This window comes from Pseudorasbora parva, chromosome 2 (genome assembly GCF_024679245.1).
Source record: "Pseudorasbora parva isolate DD20220531a chromosome 2, ASM2467924v1, whole genome shotgun sequence".
Taxonomy (NCBI): Eukaryota; Metazoa; Chordata; class Actinopteri; order Cypriniformes; family Gobionidae; genus Pseudorasbora; species Pseudorasbora parva.
Window position 1 is genome coordinate 7,513,169 of NC_090173.1, and position 20,546 is coordinate 7,533,714.

The 20,546-nt window shown below is 36.8% G+C and overlaps 1 protein-coding gene across 1 annotated transcript; it reads left to right on the forward strand.

Annotated features, from left to right (window-relative positions):
* Nucleotides 1–8,569: 8,569 nt before the first annotated feature.
* On the forward strand, nt 8,570–17,578 carry LOC137048408 (interferon-induced very large GTPase 1-like; the record flags this gene model as incomplete). The annotated part of the gene is made up of 5 exons (XM_067426566.1): nt 8,570–8,621; nt 8,735–9,331; nt 9,573–9,619; nt 9,883–9,902; nt 12,796–17,578. Coding segments are annotated over 5 exons (5,472 nt in total), but the record flags the coding sequence as incomplete, so codon positions are not given.
* Between the last annotated feature and the right edge of the window lie 2,968 nt (nt 17,579–20,546).

Consider the following 20,546-nt stretch of genomic DNA (forward strand, 5'->3'; position numbering starts at 1 on the left):
GCAAGATATTCAAACTAGAATTGTGGAGGACCATGAGATTTTTGACACTATCGATAGCATTAGCCTCACAACCATTACGCGGGCATTGTCCAAACACTGAGTGCGAATGAAGCAGCTCTACACTCTTCCCTTTGAGAGGAACAGTGAGAGAGTCAAGGAGCCCTACCTTTCCTCAACCCCATAGAGGAGATCTTTTGTGCATGGAGATGGAAGGTTTATGACCATCAGCCACATGACCAGATGTCCCTCCTTGAAGCCATGGATGCTGGCTGCAGGGACATCACAGTTTGTAATTGCTAAGAGTGGATCCGACATACCAAGTGGTCTTATCCCAGGTGCATCGACCTGCATCGATAATATCAGATGTGATGTTGATGAAAACATGGCCTATCCCTGTAGATCGCAGAGATTAGATACAGTAATTTTGTGCTTATTTTTTTCTTTGTTCAAAATGTTCTTGTGTGTTAATTTTGTTCACTGTAAGCAATACTGTAAAACTTTTTTCTGTTCTAACATACGTTGTATCTTCTTTATCTCCTGTAGTAAATAGTAAAGTAAAAAAAAAAAACTGATTTGTTTTTTACTAGAATGCTTTTGAATGTGAACATTACTGTACATGTGGACATACAGTTCCCAACCAAGATATTTAGTGCAAAACGGAGGATTGCATGTTTTGCATGCAAATACCTGTAAAATTGAAACATAAAAGTCTATGCAGTCTTTGTAATGTTAACAATAGCCAGAATTTTGAAACCTGGTATACTTTAATTGACTGCATGTACCTTGTGAAGTGAAAACAAGTGTTATTCTTTGACAGAATAATTCCATTTTGAGTCAGATTTCCAGTGTTTTGGTAAAGTTAGTGTGTGCAGAGAAAGATGTGTTCTGTTTTGAAATGAAGAGTTAGTGTATATTTAACAAAATGTGTTATTGAGAATAAAATTATCCATTTGGCCAATTGTGTTTTGTAGGTGTAAGTCTGTGTTAAGAGTTTAGAAAAATTATCTGAAGTATGGGTAAGTGCTTGTTAGCGACTGAAAAAAACTGTAAATATTAAATGACATTTAAAAATAACAAAGCCGTTTGTCAAAAATGCTGAGGGAGATTTTGCGCCATCTATAGTCTGGAAAAAACAATTAAGGTGGGGGGTGTTCATCTTATCTCGAGAAGGTTAAAATGGCTACAACCCTACATGTTGAGACATGTCTTCACAGGCCCCAGGTTCACGGCACGCATACTCTGTTTGAAGAGTGAACAAACTCAGTTACAGCGGCCAGAGAAAAACTAACATTAAAAAACAGTTCAACTAAAGCAAACACTGATCTCCATAATGGTGACTTTATTATTTTCATTAAATCATCATCTAAACCTCTGTTGATTCTCAGTAAGAAATAAAGTCAGTCTGGTCAGTAATGTGTGACGCTGGTAATGCTGTTTGAGGAGGTGTTTAATCCTCCTCTGATGAGATCTTCAGAGATTTAATCTCTTCTTTATCTTCAGTTGATTTCATCGAAGGCTGTGGCTGAAGTCAGTCGTAGTTCTTGCGTTTCTCTGTCCTTCATTGGTTCTCCTTGTTATCATCCGGTGTCTTCAATAATTAAACAATCATTAGTAATTAATCACGTAAGTTTTTAATTAGCTCTAACACTGCTGCTTCAGTTTAACACCCTGCTGGTGGATCCCATATAAACACAGAGTGGTGTTAATTTAACACTTGGGATTGTATTGTGCACCCCTAAGCCCTATTCTGACGGTAATTGTTTCTTGTGGGGTCATAAGGTATTTTTAACATTTACGGGGCTAGTCATTTTATTGCCGTCCAAATCCAGAATGTGTTTTGTCTCCTACCATCCTGTTTTTAGACAAACACCATGTATGGTCCGAATCCACATCTCCGAGTTTTTAAGAATATATTACTATATATATTAATATAATTCACTGTTTGTATTCCTTTTGACCCCTGCAGTGCACCATACGGTTGCACATTTTTAAAGATCCAGACTTCTATTACTGAAATACTGGAAAATATTTACAAGGGCAATATATTTAATCAAAAAAATAAAAAATAAATAAACAGAAGAAAAGCCTGTTCATTTGAAATGGGCCGTTATTATGGCAGTAATTATATATGTTAAAATAAAGACAGCATTAAGATTACCACATGTAAATAAAAGGCTGCACTGTAAAAAATCCAACTCACAAAAAGTTAGTCTAATGATTAAGTTTTAGTTAACAGGACAATTAAATGCAAAAAAGTTGTCTTAACCAGTGAAAAGAAGTTGGTTTACCAATTGTTGGACCAACTTAGTAGCAATTGTAAATTTGATTTGTAATTGCAAGTTAACAAGCATACAAGTTGCAACAAAGTGCTGAATGTACAATCGGTTTTAAATCTTATTCTGCTTTTCTGATTAAAACCGTGCTGGATCTTTTCTAGCATCATAATAAAACAAAGGTAATAGTATATTGCTCATATTAAACTCAGTCAATAAATCAGTGAATTAAACTACTACACAATGATTAAATTCTTATTCAGCAGCCAGAGAAGCACTAGCATTAAAAAGTCATCAAACTGCTCAACTAAAGAAAACACTAAAAAAAAAAAAAAAATACAAAAAAAAAAAAATCAACAAAAAAAACCCTCTAAAATCTTAGTCAGCTGAACAAAAGATCTTAAATTGGGAGACATGCAAATTCACTAATGGAGTCGAGTGAACTACTTTGTAAACTCAAAAACGCAGTGCAGCAAGTTGCCGTACAATTTTAAGTTATGTCAACTTTTCTTTTTTTACAGTGTGTATTTACTTTCTTTTGCTCATTTCCATGTGGTATAAAATGACATCCTTTATTTTGGGATAAAATACATGACAGAAAGCCATTTTGCTATAATGTGCATGTATATCTGTCAGGGTTCTGTCACCGATGTAAAGATGAACGGTGTGTTTTTCACTGGCTGCATGTCATGTTTTGTGTGATACGCCACGCCACCCCTAGGGGAAGATTTTATTTGTCTTATTTTATTTTCATTAAACCCCGTTTCATCTGAATCACTGAGCCCTCACTCCTTTCATCTTCCCTGACAATATCTTTCTGTTTTTAAACAGATTTAAATAATAATTAGGATATTATTGTCATGTTATTAAATTAAATATGCAGTTATTCTTATTATACCGAGCATATGACATTTGATTTACAGCATAGACAATCATGCTATTGACCACTCGCTCCTCCACCGTGAATAAATCACATCCGAATGCACAAGTTTTACCACTGAGGTGGCATGCAAATTTATTTTTACGGACTTCCACGTGAGAAACAAACACCATCTGAATAGGGCTCTAGAAGTTCTGAAATTGACTTATTATATATTTATTTGATATTTATCTTATCTGGTCTTGTGTTATTTTAATGCCATCCCCTCCCCCCTGTGCAGAAACACTTTTTGTAAATGTCTTGTTTTGCAGAATCTTTCACATACCAGTGGAAAGAAAAACATCTGAAGTTCACCGACTCCACCCTCCTGTCCACCGAGAAACTTCTTCCTTGTTCATAAAGAGATTCAACAACACCTCGAAACGCAGGTAACTTCTTTCCTTACAGCATTTTTAATGTAATGTAATGTCTTATTATGTAAAACATTTTATTAATGTCTTAAATGTAAAACGTTTTATGTAAATATATAAAAGTTTACCATATAACAAGAGTTTAGTTCATTATAAATACACATATTGTCTAAAATGGTATAATGACTTTATTTTTTTATATTGATATTTTTTATTTATTTTTACAAATAGTAAAATTAGCTGAATTGACAATTCTAACAAAAAATGTCCTTGGGTGTAAGGTTGATTAATTAAATGCAAAATGTATTCAGTTAAATGTTACTTTTAGTTGTGTTTTAAACAGCATGCCATTCCAAACTACACTAACATGAAAAAACACCTGCCATAACCTGTTCTACTGGTTCATTGGATCACATGGTGTAGTTAAAATTACACATCATAAAGTCAAATCAATGCTTATAGTGCTTAATGTGCAGTTTGCTTAAATTCATTCTCGAAATTCACATATAGATATATTCCTTCATGTATGACGTATACATGTAATTACAATTTCAATACAATATCAGTAAATTAAGTTATTTAATGTTCTCAGTCAATAGTTTCAAGTTAAAGTTAAATTGATAGATTTCACCAGTTATTACTTGTCTTTATGCCTTCTGTTGTAGCCATTTGTTTATTATTCATCAAGTTTATTATTACGGACACCTGTCAGGTGCGCAAGCTACATGTCACTGCGTATGGGCAGGATGGGAAGTGACATAGAACTAATGTTTGGATTTTAGGATGGTGGTTTTTCACAGGTTTTTTTTTATTTTTTAAACGAATTTACAAATGCTTTTGAGATGGAACTTTTTGTGTTTAATAAACAAAATGTAATTTTGAAATGAAGACGGCGGTGGACTGGAATGCGTGCAAAAAGTTAATCACTGTTCCTTGAATCCACGGCCTACAACGAAATGCCGACACACCTTCACTGTTATGGAACTCTTACCATTACACATTCGACAGTTGGATTCAATTTCCCAATTTAAAGTTCAGATAAAAACACATCTGTTTAGATTAGCTTTTAATGATATGTTAGATTGATTGACGTGTAAGTTGACTTGTTTTTTTTTGCTTTATATTTTATATCTTGTTTATTTTATATCTTGTTTGTATAATGTCCTTGACTGTCCTGAAAGGCGCCTTTAAATCAATTTAAATGTGTTGTTATCAAGCCAAAGATGATAGTGGCAGGGACCAAAACTCCATCATGTGACAGTAGTGGAAAACCAGGCTCAGTTACAGTATGAGCACAATGTTATTGATGAGAAAATCATAAAGCAGCTCATTTACATTGTAGACAGACCTTGACAGAAACAGCTGAAATCATTACTGGTTGTAGTCATTTTACATTTAACATTTAATCATTTAGCAGACGTTTTTATCCAAAGCAACTTACAAAAAAGGGGAGAGCAATAGAATTAGTGCAGAATTAGTCTGACTGACAACAGAAGTCTCACAGGGTATGTTAACATGCACTAATTTTTATTGGTCAGAATGAATCTAATCCGATTTCAGATGTTCTGTTTAACAGTGCCATCCAATTCACATACATTTTCTGAATAAAACTTTAAGCGCATGCGTAGTGCCACCGCAATCATGTCCCTGTGAGTCAGTTTAAACTGGCTGTTGTACAGTGTAGAAAAGAAAACTCTTTTTGAAAAAATTTGGTTTAAGCAAAAAATTAGTGAGAAACTGGCGACAGAAGCAGAAGTTATTTCACCCCAGAAACTGAGTGAAATAACACTTACTAAACCAAAGTAGAATAAAGTAGCTAATCATAGAAACAAAGCCTGAGCTGGAGGAAAATGAACTAAGAACTACAGCTGACTTCAGCCACAGCCTTCGATGAAATCAACTGAAGATAAAGAAGAGATTAAATCTCTGAAGATCTCATCAGAGGAGGATTAAACAACTCCTCAAACAGCATTACCAGCTTCACACATTACTGACCAGACTGACTTTATTTCTGTCAGACGAACACAGAAGCTCTTATTGAGAATCAACAGAGGTTTAGATGATGATTTACTGAAAATAATAAAGTCACCATTATGGAGATCAGTGTTTGCTTTAGTTGAACTGTTTTTTAAAGTTTAATGTTAGTTTTTCTCTTTTCTCTTATTGGGATTAACAAAGGTTTAGATGTTGATGATTTATTGAAAATAATAATGTCAGGGTTTGTAGAGTGGAAAAGGAGCGAGGACTCAATTGCAGGAAGAATGGGCTCTTTATTATAAAAATCAAACAAAACAAGACAAACAAAAACAACCCCGAGGGGGAAAAACAAGACTTGACTTTTCTTGGCTTGGCTTGACTCGACTTGACTTCAGGAGCAGGGAAACATGAGGAAGGTTTGACGACGATCCAGCACAGGACTGCAAACACAAGGACATTAAATGGGGAGCAAACAACCGAGGGTAATGGGAGAAGACAGGTGGGGCAAATGAACCAATAATCAGGAAACAAGGTGGGTGGGGTTAGACAATTGACATGAGAGCACATGGGACAAAGAAACACATGAACATGTGCTCACACCAAACATGACATGAACATGCAGTTAATGAAAACTCATAAACTGCACGTTCACACGAAACATGACAACACGAAAGCATGCAGCAAGTAAAACACCAGCTGCATGCTACACAACACAAAACACAGACAGGACAGCGCACACACACACAACAACACAGAGTGCACAAGAATGAGCGAATGCTCATTCTGTGCACTCACAACAGAAGACAAAACACAAGGAGCATGAATGTCCGAATCCCAACACAAAACCGAAACCCAACTAGACAGAAGTGCTGGGACCCGAACACCACACAGAAAAATGACAGGGACAGAAGAGCACGCAGCTCGAGCATGCTCAAAGCTGCGTGCTCACACAAGACAAGACAAAATACAGGAGTGTCAGGACTCTGTCACCAAACCAAGAGAAAGCTAGACCGAAGTGACAGAACCCTGACAAATAAAGTCACCATTATGGTGATCAGTGTTTCCTTTAGTTGGGCAGTTTGATTCTTGGCTTTATATGTGAGTTTGTGGACTTTATAACAGTGTTTGCTTGATTGCAAAGAATGCTAGAAACAGACGATCAGGTGATCTAGTTTTTAGCATCATAAAGTACAATAATTCACTAATATTACCACTAATCAAAAGTGGTTATTTGTTAGTACTAGATTATATTCACCAACAATACTTTCTTGCCACAGATCAGACATTCTTTATGTTGATTTTTAGAGTATTTAGAGTATTTATGTTTCAATAAAATATCAAGATCTAAACCTCTGTTAATTCTTAATAAGAGCTTCTGTTCTGTGGCTCAAGTCATTTTCTGCACGATGTTGAACCATCATCACATTGTAACATTGATTCAATGCCATTACATTTGATTACAAACATTTTTTCAACATTAATTGGAGGTGCAAAAGTGATATTTATTCAATGCAGTTAACATTGACACATTAACATTGATTTAACATTGTTTCAATGGTAGCTTGCAATCTGGCTAGTTGGATTTAAACATTTACATGTTTGTGTCCTATTAATTGAATTATTTCAGGTCTAAACTAGCCCTTTCAATCTGAGCCTATTTTCATTTGGATTGAGCTAAATTGTATAGATTTGATGTGTTTCCTTTAAGTCTTTTCAGTGCAATTAAGCCATAAATCCTATATCACTAACAGATTCTCATTGTTGGGCTCTTTGTTATACGGCCTTAGCTAGTTGTTGAAATCTGTTGACCACAAGCGTCTGTGTTGAAGGGTCTTTTTTTTTCCTTTTCCTTTTTTTTAGGGGGGTTGGTTGTAGAGAACCGTATTGTGATCTTGTAAGTCTGATTGTAAATCTAATATCAGGTCAAGATGCAGACTGGATCAAACTGACAGGTCATCTTGGGATAATCTAAGGATGTGTTTAATCTAGATGTTTTGGGGCGGCAGTGGCTCAGTGGTTCATGGTTGTCTACAAACAGAAAGCACAGCCTAAAACAACAGCCTAAAAATTCACCGTAGGGCAAAATATAATTGCTCCTTATATATGAGAGCATAAAACCAAGCTGTATAGACAATTTTTCTGTATTTCAACATCTATTGCTGTGCTTCTCGTGTCACTTCTCTAATGCTTACTTTTTTTTTTTTTGTAGAGCCAAACATTGTTCTGCGTGAATGTCCAGGAGGACATTGAAGAGTGAAACATCTCACATGAAGCTCAGATGCCAAGTGTGTTTATCCAGCACTGAATTAAGACACTGATGGAATCAGTGGACGACACAATGGCCAACAGGGAAAGCGAACGACGTGAGTAAAGTCTGCAGAAACGTTCTTCATCAGCTCTCCTAATGGGATCTTGGCCACATTCAGCTGCAGAATATGATTGCAGTCAGTATGGTGTTAAATATGCTCACACACTTCAGTTATTATTGAGAGTGACAACTGCATATGATAACCAAGCAGATTTCAAGGGTCCACAGATTGTTTTATGTGTTGTTCAATAACTACATTTTGGTAATATTTCTTAACTTTATGATTTGTTAAAAACAAAAATGGGACATTTGAATAAGAATGTTTAACTTTCTACATTAAAATATAAATTGTGGCAATGCAGAAATATGTAATTCATATAAAATAATTTGATTACATATTTAACATTGCATTCCTACTCAACGTGTTATAATGAGTTAACATCTGTCTAAAGCTTTGTTTTAATGCGTTTTGCTTTGCAGCAGCTGTTCAGACTTCTCTCAGAAGAAACAACAGCATGGAAATACCCCCGCCCATGTGTAAGTATCTACATGAAAAAAAAACAAGTCTTTTTTTACTTAAATTGATTGTACTGCTTTATTTCATTACATAATGTGTGTGTGTGTGTGTGTGTGTGTGTGTGTGTGTGTGTGTGTGTGTGTGTGTGTGTGTGTGTGTGTGTGTGTGTGTGTGTGTGTGTGTGTGTGTGTGCATGCGCGTGTGTGTTGTGTTTGTTTTGCAGTTGCCAATAGTCCAGAATTGGATCGCCTTGACAGTAAGAAAATTAAATGATTTGACAGAAACAGAAAAGTGTAACACTGAAGATATACGATACTTTGCAGCACTGATCAGGTTATTTATTGTGGGATTTTGTTGTTCTTCATTTAGGTCTGACTGTTGTTCTGTTTGGAGACTCTGCATCTCTCCAGTTTGATCCTGAAAACATTCTGCTTGGAGAAGAAAAGCCATGCTGTAAACAGGCAGGAACATCCAGGATTGTTCCTTTAGAGAGGGAGATAGCAGAGCGTCACGTCTCCTTGATCAACATGATTGATTTACATGAGACTGATCTTGAGGATCATCTCATTGATCAACTTGTGAAAGAAAATGAAATCCATGCCTTCTTCTTTGTTGTGCGACTGGGTCAGTTAACAGATGCTGATAAGATGGGCCTTGAATGGCTTCAGAGAGTGTTTGGAGACAAAGTTCTTCAGTTTGTGATGATTCTCTTCACCTACGAGAGAAAAGAAGAGCGTGACGCTATAAAAGATATAAAAGATCCTGATCTGAAGCAGCTGCTGGAGAAATGTGGAGGAAGATATCAGACCTGCAACAAGAAGATGAACAACCAATCAGAGATCATAGACCTGATGAAAGAGATTGAGCGTCTGTTCAATAAGAACAAGCAGCAGCGCTACACTGGAGAGATGCTCAATACAGTGTTAAAACAGAGAGAAGAGCTGACAAACAGTGAACGTGAAAGTGGTGAGAACACAGATTTAGTTTCCTGATATTGCACATGTTTTTTCTGATGTGTATTTTCTCTGATGCTATTGTGCTGATTCAGTATTTAATAACCTTACAATTATTGAAACAAATATACTATAGTACACGTAAACCATACACAAGCTCAATGTTATATCTAAAGGGCTTTCTCTTAAATTGCGTGTGTTTTGTTTCTGTTTTCTTAAAGCGGATGGTTGTTCAGAACCCACAGTCAATAAAGAAAGAATGGAGGACACTCCAACATCAGAGACTGGAGAAACACATGCCGTGAGTGCATATTAAATACTGGCTAAATTGATAAAACCAGCTACTACCCTATTTTATAATTTAACCTTTTATAATTTTCAAGATAAATGTGTTATTGAACAAAAAATGCTTCTCAGGTCTGAATATAAAAATAATAATAATAATAAGGAGACAACAATAAATTGGTACAAATCAAGTGGGTGATATAGATAAACAAAAAGAAGCAGGGTATTGTCATCTCTGAGGATATTAGTAAGAAAGTGTCTAAATTATTATGATTATAGGGACAACAAACTATAAAAACGTTAAGTGAAATATGAACTATTAACTAATTCAAAATGAACTCAAAACCCATAACTACAATTACATATTACTTCATCAATCAATCAATCAATCAATCAATCAATCAATCAATCAATCAATCAATCAATCAATCAATCAATCAATCAATCAATCAATCAATCAATCAACTTTATTTATATAGCGCTTTTACAATCACGATTGTGTCAAAGCAGCTTCACAGTGTCAAACAGGATAATATTGTGACAAAATTAGATTTGGCTGTACAGTCGTACTGGAGAAAACAGTGATGTTATCAGCTTATTTTAATTTATCATATAGCAACAATGTTGGCAGATCAGTATTATAGTTTATAGAATTAAATAAGACCTAATTCATACATTTTATTTGTATAATAAGTTGAATAACTTTAATCCTATTTTTAGTGTCCCCAACTGAGCAAGCCAAGCCAAAAGACGACATCAATTAGTTAATAGTCATGTGCCCCAACAAGTAAAGTCATAACATAATGATACCTTTATAAATCATTAGCTAATGATTAATTAAAGCAGACAACTGGAAGCTAAAATATGCGAGACTTCGACCCATTGTGCTAATTAACACATTAATTTAAATTATTAGTTAATATAATATGTTATTAAGAAATGAATACCATATGACATTTAATTAATAACAATTTAATGATTACTTAAAGGGTTACTTCAGCGATTAGCATATGGCTTTGTATCAGTAGAAACCCTGGAGTATATTCAAATGATTGCACTTTCCCCCCTCATATCTCCCTGAGACAAGATATTCATGCATTTTATTTCTGGAAAAATTCCTCTCCTGACGCAAATTGACGATATTTACGTCATAGGAGGAATGTTTGGCCAAAGGCTAAAGACTACAGCCAGCAGAGGGAGCCATTTCCACATGTTTTGAACCCGCACATGGGGGATGGAGATCACACTCAGAGCTCAGCTCCGCTACAGGCACTCATTTAAACAGATGCTGAGCAATGTAAGTAGCCTAGATATCTAGACGCACCCTAGCGGCAGCAAATTTAATCTGCCCGCGAGTGTCGTCTAGCAACTCTCAATACCCTTCTGAGCTGTATTCCCCTCACTCTTGCCGGGCCAATCACATCGTGTATAGAGTCGGTGGGTGGGGCCATAATGACGACGGCAGAGTTGCGTTTGCGTGCTTCTAGTAAACACAGAAACTGGCGAACGGCGGTCTTTCGAATCAGCTTTGGCCGCGACTCTGGAAGACTTGGAGTTAAGCTTTTTTCTGAGAAAAGAACAAAGAGCGGCACTGAAGTCATTCTTAAAAAGGGAAGATGTGTTCGGAGTTTAGCCGACCGGATACGGCGAATGTTTAATCTGTCAGCGAGCTCTGCTTCACCTTCGTTGCTCTGGTTGGTTGTAGCGCTATCCTATCGCGTGCAGAGGGAGTTTGAAAGACAACCGTTTATCCGCCCCTCAGATTGAGCTGTCAATGGAGAGTTTCCAGACCAAACATCTTGATGTGGCTCTGGCTTGTCAGGCTACAATGTAAGTGTTTTAACATCTCAACTTAATTTCTATAAAAGTTAAGCTTCCAAAGGCATGAACTGAAACGCGCCAGACTGAACTCGCGTTGTGAATGTATCCATCAAGTGTAGTCACGATTTCCTCATCTCTCATCACAATAGCTCTTCAGCTCATTTATGACGTTAAATGTAATCTGACTCCTAATCTGAGTTAGTGCTGTGAGACTCACGCAGCGACTCGAGTGTTATATTGAACACACATTCAGTTTTTAATTGTAATGTCTGTTCTCTTACTCCAACTCAGTCTCTGTAATCCAGTAGCGGTGGCTTTGGGAATGGCCTCAGAGGGCAGCGGAGCATTCTGGGAATTGTAGTCTTTCATCCCCATGACACAAAAATACATTTTCTGTCTTTTCTCAGTCTAGAAAGCACCAAATTCAAAAATAATTTCACATTTCTACTACATTAATGACCCAGTTTAAATACAGATTCATCTTCCCAGCGCTGAAGTACCCCTTTAATCTATTAATCATGATGAATCTTCATTAGTTGCTGATAATCATTAATAAATGGGTTAGTTCACCATTAGTAACACATTAACTCATGATTATCTGTGCATTAGTTAAGCATGAATGAATGCATATTAGTGCAACCGTATTGTAAAGTGCTACCAAGAAAACAAACTAAAAACAAAAAATAAAATGCAAAACAAACCAAACCTTTAGACAAACATCTTTAATGCATATATTATAAATTGTATTTGTTTTATTTTATTTTACACTTTGCACTTGTCCACTGTTTCTTTATAGTGATTTCCTTGTACATTTTAACATTTTATTTCAACTTGGAAATTAAAATAAAAAAATCTTTTAAATCTAATCTAAGTTAAATTTAGAAATTTAATGGTGTTCAAAAACAAACTTTTTTTTTGACTGTTTCTTCAAAATAAGCTGAAATTTTCTTCAAATGACACTTGTAATAAGCCATTTATCCAGCAATTGTTAAAAAAAAATTATTACACTTGCTATAATACATAATAGTATTATGTTGTAAAGCTCAAATGCTCTGAAAAACCTGATTCAAATGCTAAAGGTATTTTGTGAAACTGAAATGCATCAATAGTGTTTATAGTTACTGTTTTCAATGTTTGGTTAAAAGAATGGATTCTACTGTGTAAGCAATTGAGAAAAAATACAGTATAGAAAACAATAAGAGTACAGAACAAATAAGATTTGCTTCATTGAGCTTTTTGTACAAAATGCAACATTCACAAATGTAATGGTCAGACTGATTGCATTGTACAGTTAGTTAAAAGCACTCATCAACATATATGTTGTTTATTTATTTTACAGGGAAAAAACAAAGACTTGGAAACAAGATTCAGACCAGATCAATGCCTACAACAGGAAGATACTAAAATAAATAAACTATTTCACAGACTTCATCTTGAAGGCAGGCCACACAAACTGAGGGCTGCAGATTTTCTTCAGATAAATGAACATTCATTAAAATCCAATGACTCTTGTGCTGAACAGGAGCTAATTCAGATTTTCCTACAAAGACTACTAATGATGGACTTCAGAGCAAGATACATAAATATTAATAAGGACAAAGAACAGGATAATACACAACAAAGAGATGAAAACTCTGACAATGAGGGTGATAGTTTTGATGATATTTTTAAATCTTTATCTAACAAAGGAACAAGCCAATCTGATTGCATTCACCCGATGGATGTTCAGATGGCCGTGTTTCATTGTGCTGATGGATTCCTGAAGCAGCTGATGGTCACTAAACTGTCCCAGTGTCAGTACGCTCTGCCTCTACTTGTTCCTGATCCAGACACACAACAGATTGAGTTTCCTCTCTGGACATTCAGACAAATCAACAAGAGCTGGAAGATGAGAAACACCAACAATAAAATCATCAGTCAAACCCAGCCGATCTACAGGGCAGAAACTCCAATGGTGTCTTTCTTCAGGTTTGGCTCTGTGTCTTCATCCAAGTCTCAGCTGATGAACAGTCTGATCAATGAGAAACACAACACGTTTTTCCACAGGAACTGCCCAGGCAGCAGCAGAACCAGAGTCCTGATGGATGGGGTGGTGGAGATCGCCTGGTTCTGCCCCTCTGGGAAAAACACGGATAAATTCACTGACTGTGTTGCGTTCTGTAATCTACACGGTGATGCTGGAGACCATGAGAAACAGCTGCAGATCCTCACTGAAATGGCCTCAGTCAATGTTGTTCTTCTACCACGACTGGACAGGAATGACAAAAGTGCTGCAATAATCCAAAAACTGTACACTAACAGAAAGCCACTCATTTTTCTTTTTACTGAAGATGAATTTGCACTAAATAAGATGAAGAAAGGGAAATTCAAGATTGGTTTGAAAGACAGAAACCAGTCGGAAGTATCTGAAGAACTCAGAAGAGCAATAAATGATTGTATCTCCGAATCATCTTCCACTTTCAGACTTGAAGATGTGTCCAAACACTCAGACATCAGAGTAGATGAGGAAGATGATGATGACTGCAGAAGAGGAAGAGAAGCAGCACAGCAGATGATGAGTTTACTGGAGAAGAAAGATCTGACAGAAATCAAAGAATCATTTCTGCCTCATCAGGGGAAACTGTGGCATCAGTGGAGTCAGAAGAACAAAGAACTACATCGACCTCAAGGAAATGAACTAGAAATGGACATCAGTAGAAAACAAACAGAAATGAAGAGAATCCGTGAACAGCAGCATGAATCTGACATCAGTGAGTTCATGAAGTTCTTCATTAAAGAAATTAACTCAGATGCTTCAAATAAAAATATTTATTTTCTGTATTTGCTCGAAATATACCTGGATGAATATATCTCTGCTGAACTTTCTGCTATTCATAACAAATATGATGAAAAGTGGTCAACAGTTGTAAGACTTAAAGAGAATCATGATGAATCTGAACAACTCAAAGCTGAACAAACTGAACTTGAGAGAATATCTGAGGATCTTCAAGCTGCAGCTTTTGGTTTGGAGCACATCATGAGGGAGATCGGTCAGATCTATGAATCGTGTTCATCTGTAAAGAAGAACAAGAAAGACCTGCAGTTTGACTTCTCTTCTCTCCCGAGTCTTGCAGTAGAGATGATGATCTCTGGATTTCCTCTGGAGCTGATGGATGGAGATGCTGCTCATGTTCCTCTAGTCTGGATCTCTACTGTTCTAGATCAACTCATCCAGAAACTGGGAGACCAGAGGGTCTTTGTGCTGTCAGTTTTAGGGCTTCAGAGCTCTGGGAAATCCACCATGCTCAATGCCATGTTTGGACTCCAGTTTGCCGTCAGTGCTGGCAGGTGCACCAGAGGAGCTTTCATGCAGCTGGTCAGACTGTCAGATGAGATGAAAACACAGATGAACTTTGACTATATACTGGTTGTTGATACTGAGGGTCTTCGTGCTCTAGAACTGCCTGGAAGATCAACAAGACATCATGACAATGAATTGGCCACATTTGCTGTTGGCCTTGCAAATCTGACCTTGATCAACATCTTTGGAGAAAACCCATCTGAGATGCAGAACATTCTTCAGATTGTTGTTCAGGGCTTCATGAGGATGAAGAAGGTCAAGCTGAATCCAAGATGTGTGTTTGTGCATCAGAACGTCTCAGACGTTACAGCTGGAGAAAAAACTAAGGAGGGAAGGAGAAGACTTCAGGAGACACTGGATGAGATGACAAAACTTGCTGCTGAAGAGGAAGTCTATGATGCAGGATGTTTCAGTGATGTCATTAGATTTGATGCACAGAATGATGTGAAGTATTTTGCTCATCTCTGGGAGGGAAACCCACCGATGGCACCACCAAACCCAAACTACTGTGAGAATATTCAAGAACTAAAGAAAACTATTATGTCTCATGCAGCAAAAAGAGATAAAATTATGCTGACACATTTAAAAGACCGTATTAAAGATCTCTGGGAGGCTTTACTGAAGGAACGATTCGTCTTCAGCTTCATAAATTCTCTGGAAATTTCAGCCTACAAGAAACTGGAGACAGAATACAGCAAGTGGTCCTGGAGTCTTCGCAGTGCCATGATGGAAATTGAGAACAAACTACACAACAAAATAGAAAATGAAGCAATTCATGAGGTCGAGGAAACTGATCTTCAAAGAGAACTGAACATGACAAGTGAAGAAGTGGAGAAATCAATGTCTGAATTCTTTGAGAAGGACAGAGATAAAGATATACTGATTCAGTGGAAAACATCTTTTGAAATCAAAATAAAAGATGTTCAGGAAAACATTGTGAGAGAAACAAAGAGGAAACTAAATGAGATTCTTCAGCAGCGAGATCTGAAGAAAATGATTGATGCTCAGAAGACACATCATGAAAACGCTCTCTTTGAAAAGAGCAAAAGACTTGCCTTGAAACTCAAAGACAAAGCAAATGATGCGGAAACCCTGAAGAAAGAGTTTGATTTGTTTTGGGAACAGTATGTAAAGAAGATCATCACAGACATTCCTCGAATCAAAGACATTGACATAATAAGAGATGTAAAAAGGCTTCTCAGTGACATCCGTCAGGGATGTCTCCCTGAAGACCAAAGAAAAGAGACCAGTGAATACAACATTTTTAATGTATTGAGTTTTTCTGAATATGTTATTTTCAAAAGGTCCACAAAAAAAGAGTTGAGAGATGGTGTAAAGGATGCTTGCCGAACAGTTAAAGGAACACCTGGATCTGCTCAAACTTTGTCTCCAGAGAATGATGCCCAAATAAGATCATTAGTCACAGATGTTGCTCAGCAGACAGACAAAATGATTCAGTCATTCAACATTTCAAAGATGGGCTACAACATCAGTAGCATTCAAAAACTCACAGGTTACATCCAGAAGAGAATAACAGAACATCAGGAAGGATCTGTGAAATATAAGTTCAAGAATGAATTCTTTATGTATTTGGTTATTTCCATCTGTAAAAGAGCAAACAAGATGATCACTGACCAACACAGACTGTTCAAGGAAGCCAATGATCCTGTTCTCTATTTGGAGAGGAAGCGAATAGAGTACTATAGTATTTTCCAGAAATACTGTCATGGAGCCGCATCAGCCGCCATCATTGGAGAGATCATCTGTCAGAAACTGAAAGAGCCCATTGAGCAGAGTCTCTACAAGAAGACTGCCAGAAATCTGACAGATGAAATGAGATCAAACTGTGAATCACTAAATGGAAACAGATCAAATCTGGAGAAACACATCCTGAAGACACTGGCAGAACAGGAGGACTTTGACAAATTCATGGAGTACATTGATAATCCCAGAGATCACTTCAAGAGTTTCATCAGAGATGAAGTCAGTCAGTACATCACTGATAAGTTCAGTGTCAGTGTTTTACCAAAGATGAAGAAAAACATTAAACTCCTGCAGCAGAAGATCATGGACGTAGCATGTGAATCTACTGAACATGTTCAAGAGAACAGTGGAGATGCTGGTTTGTGGTTGAAGAGTTTCACACAGCAGCTCTCAGATGTGCTGATCTTCTCTGAAAAAGACCTCAGAGGAGTGAAGCATGATGATGTTGATGATTTCAACCTCCTAGAAGATGTGATAAGACAAGAACTTCCTGCTATAATGTCAGACATCTGCAGTAGATTCAACAAAGAAACTTTCCCAGGAAATCTGGACTATAAGTTCAGGCCAGGAGAGATTCTGATTGATCACTTCTGCCAGTGTTGTTGGGTTCAGTGTCCATTCTGTTACGCCATCTGCACCAACACTATAGAAAACCATGATGGAGACCACAGTGTTTCATTTCATCGTGTTATTGGACTGAGTGGAATATATTACTCAAATACAGAAAACCTGTCTGCCCATATCTGCACATCAGCCGTAGCAAACAGCAATCTATATTTTTATCCCAATGAATCACAAAAAGTCCTCTGGAGAGATTACAGAACAGCAGGAGAAGATTATGCAAAGTGGAGCATCACCCCTGATCTCTCTGAGCTGCCCTACTGGAAGTGGTTTGTGTGCAGATTCCAGAAAGATCTGGAAAAACACTACAGTAAAACATTTGAGGGACAGGGTAAGATCCCAGATGAGTGGAAAAAATACTCTAAACAGGATGCTTTCGAGAGTTTGGATAAATACATTTAGTTCCTCATTTGCAAGTCGAATTGGATAAAAGAGTCTGCTAAATATATACAGTCTTGTTCAAAATAATAGCAGTACAATGTGACTAACCAGAATAATCAAGGTTTTTAGTATATTTTTTATTGCTACGTGGCAAACAAGTTACCAGTAGGTTCAGTAGATTCTCAGAAAACAAACAAGACCCAGCATTCATGATATGCACGCTCTTAAGGCTGTGCAATTGGGCAATTAGTTGAAAGGGGTGTGTTCAAAAAAATAGCAGTGTCTACCTTTGACTGTACAAACTCAAAACTATTTTGTACAAACATTTTTTTTTTTCTGGGATTTAGCAATCCTGTGAATCACTAAACTAATATTTAGTTGTATGACCACAGTTTTTTAAAACTGCTTGACATCTGTGTGGCATGGAGTCAACCAACTTGTGGCACCTCTCAGCTGTTATTCCACTCCATGATTCTTTAACAACATTCCACAATTCATTCACATTTCTTGGTTTTGCTTCAGAAACAGCATTTTTGATATCACCCCACAAGTTCTCAATTGGATTAAGGTCTGGAGATTGGGCTGGCCACTCCATAACATTAATTTTGTTGGTTTGGAACCAAGACTTTGCCCGTTTACTAGTGTGTTTTGGGTCATTGTCTTGTTGAAACAACCATTTCAAGGGCATGTCCTCTTCAGCATAGGGCAACATGACCTCTTCAAGTATTTTAACATATGCAAACTGATCCATGATCCCTGGTATGCGATAAATAGGCCCAACACCATAGTAGGAGAAACATGCCCATATCATGATGCTTGCACCTCCATGCTTCACTGTCTTCACTGTGTACTGTGGCTTGAATTTAGAGTTTGGGGGTCGTCTCACAAACTGCCTGTGGCCCTTGGACCCAAAGAGAACAATTTTACTCTCATCAGTCCACAAAATGTTCCTCCATTTCTCTTTAGGCCAGTTGATGTGTTCTTTGGCAAATTGTAACCTCTTCTGCACATGCCTTTTTTTTAACAGAGGGACTTTGCGGGGGATTCTTGAAAATAGATTAGCTTCACACAGACGTCTTCTAACTGTCACAGTACTTACAGGTAACTCCAGACTGCCTTTGATCATCCTGGAGGTGATCATTGGCTGAGCCTTTGCCATTCTGGTTATTCTTCTATCCATTTTGATGGTTGTCTTCCGTTTTCTTCCACGTCTCTCTGGTTTTGCTCTCCATTTTAAGGCATTGGAGATCATTTTAGCTGAACAGCCTATCATTTTTTGCACCTCTTTATAGGTTTTCCCCTCTCTAATCAACTTTTTAATCAAAGTACGCTGTTCTTCTGAACAATGTCTTGAACGACCCATTTTCCTCAGCTTTCAAATGCATGTTCAACAAGTGTTGGCTTCATCCTTAAATAGGGGCCACCTGATTCACACCTGTTTCTTCACAAAATTGATGACCTCAGTGATTGAATGCCACACTGCTATTTTTTTTAACACACCCCTTTCAACTAATTCAACTAATTGCCCAATTGCACAGCCTTAAGAGCGTGCATATCATGAATGCTGGGTCTTGTTTGTTTTCTGAGAATCTACTGAACCTACTGGTAACTTGTTTGCCACGTAGCAATAAAAAATATACGAAAAACCTTGATTATTCTGGTTAGTCACATTGTACTGCTATTATTTTGAACAAGACTGTAAGTGTAATTTTCGTTGGACAAGTAAATATTCAAAGTTTTAGATCTTTACAGTCTGAAATTACTTTGAGGATTAAATGATCTCCACTTAAGACAACAGATGTTGGAACAAAAGGAAAGTCTTCCAATGCTGTTTGACTCCACTCTACAATGCTACTACAATATCTTTTGTACTAAACTACTTAGACTTTTGTTTAATCTAATGAGAAAGTTTTTTTGGAGTAACTAGTAACATCAGAATATGTATTGCATGTTTTCAGTGCACAATGTTTTTATTATTAACAGGATATTTTTCTTAATCACAGACAATACTGAGTAAAAATTGTCTCCAGAATTCAGCATTTTATTTTTTAAAATCATTAATTCTATACTTAACAAGAAATGTAACTTACATAACATTCAATCACAAAACCCTCACCTATTACCAGTTCAGCTAGTTAGCCCACTGGGGAACGTAGTGAGTGTCCGTGAAAGATGAAAATAAATGATGGCACACTCCACAGAAGCACTTTTGTGGAAGGTGAAATTTATTTACAGTGCCAAAATACCCAGGACGTATGTTTTGTTGTTAATAAGTGATATAGTGTATATTTCTACCCGAAAGACTCAGGAGCCGAGAAAAACATTTGAATAGGATTTATTTACAGTTTGTATACAAGTAGTATGAAATGAATGAAATGATAAAGTTCTTTGGTGTAGGCTCCATCCATAGTCCGAATCCGGAGGGTAGCGGATGCTTGCAGTTCCTGCCTGAAGATGAAGAAAGTTGCAGAGCCTACCATTGGAGTGGTACCCTAAGGAACAAAAATGAAAAGGTACATCTTTGTACCTTACTTGCTAATGGTACATATTAGTACTTTAAGAGTGCGTATTAGTACCTTCAGTTTTGTACCTTAGGGTACCACCCCAGTGACCATAATGTACATTTTTTGTATAATAATGTACATAGTGTGGTGGTGATGAGGATGGGGATGAACGCTGGCGTTAGTATCTGCAAACGTAGTATTGGGTTGGAACAGAACTTATAAACCACAGATGACAAATAATGATTAACTAGATAGATAATTCGTGAATGGCTTGAAATCCGAGTCTTCCAGGTAGAATTACGCTAGAGCTCCCATATATCAAAAAATAAAAATAAAAAATAAAATAAAATAAAAATCCTTTGTGCTTTTGTCAGTGAAATAAAGGTTTAAGAGGAATAACTAATCACAGATTCACAATTGTATTGCATTTTAAAAAATGTTGCAGCTTTTCTGGCAATGGGGTTGTATATTTCTAATGCTTTTCTTGCGTGTATATGTTTATGATTATATAA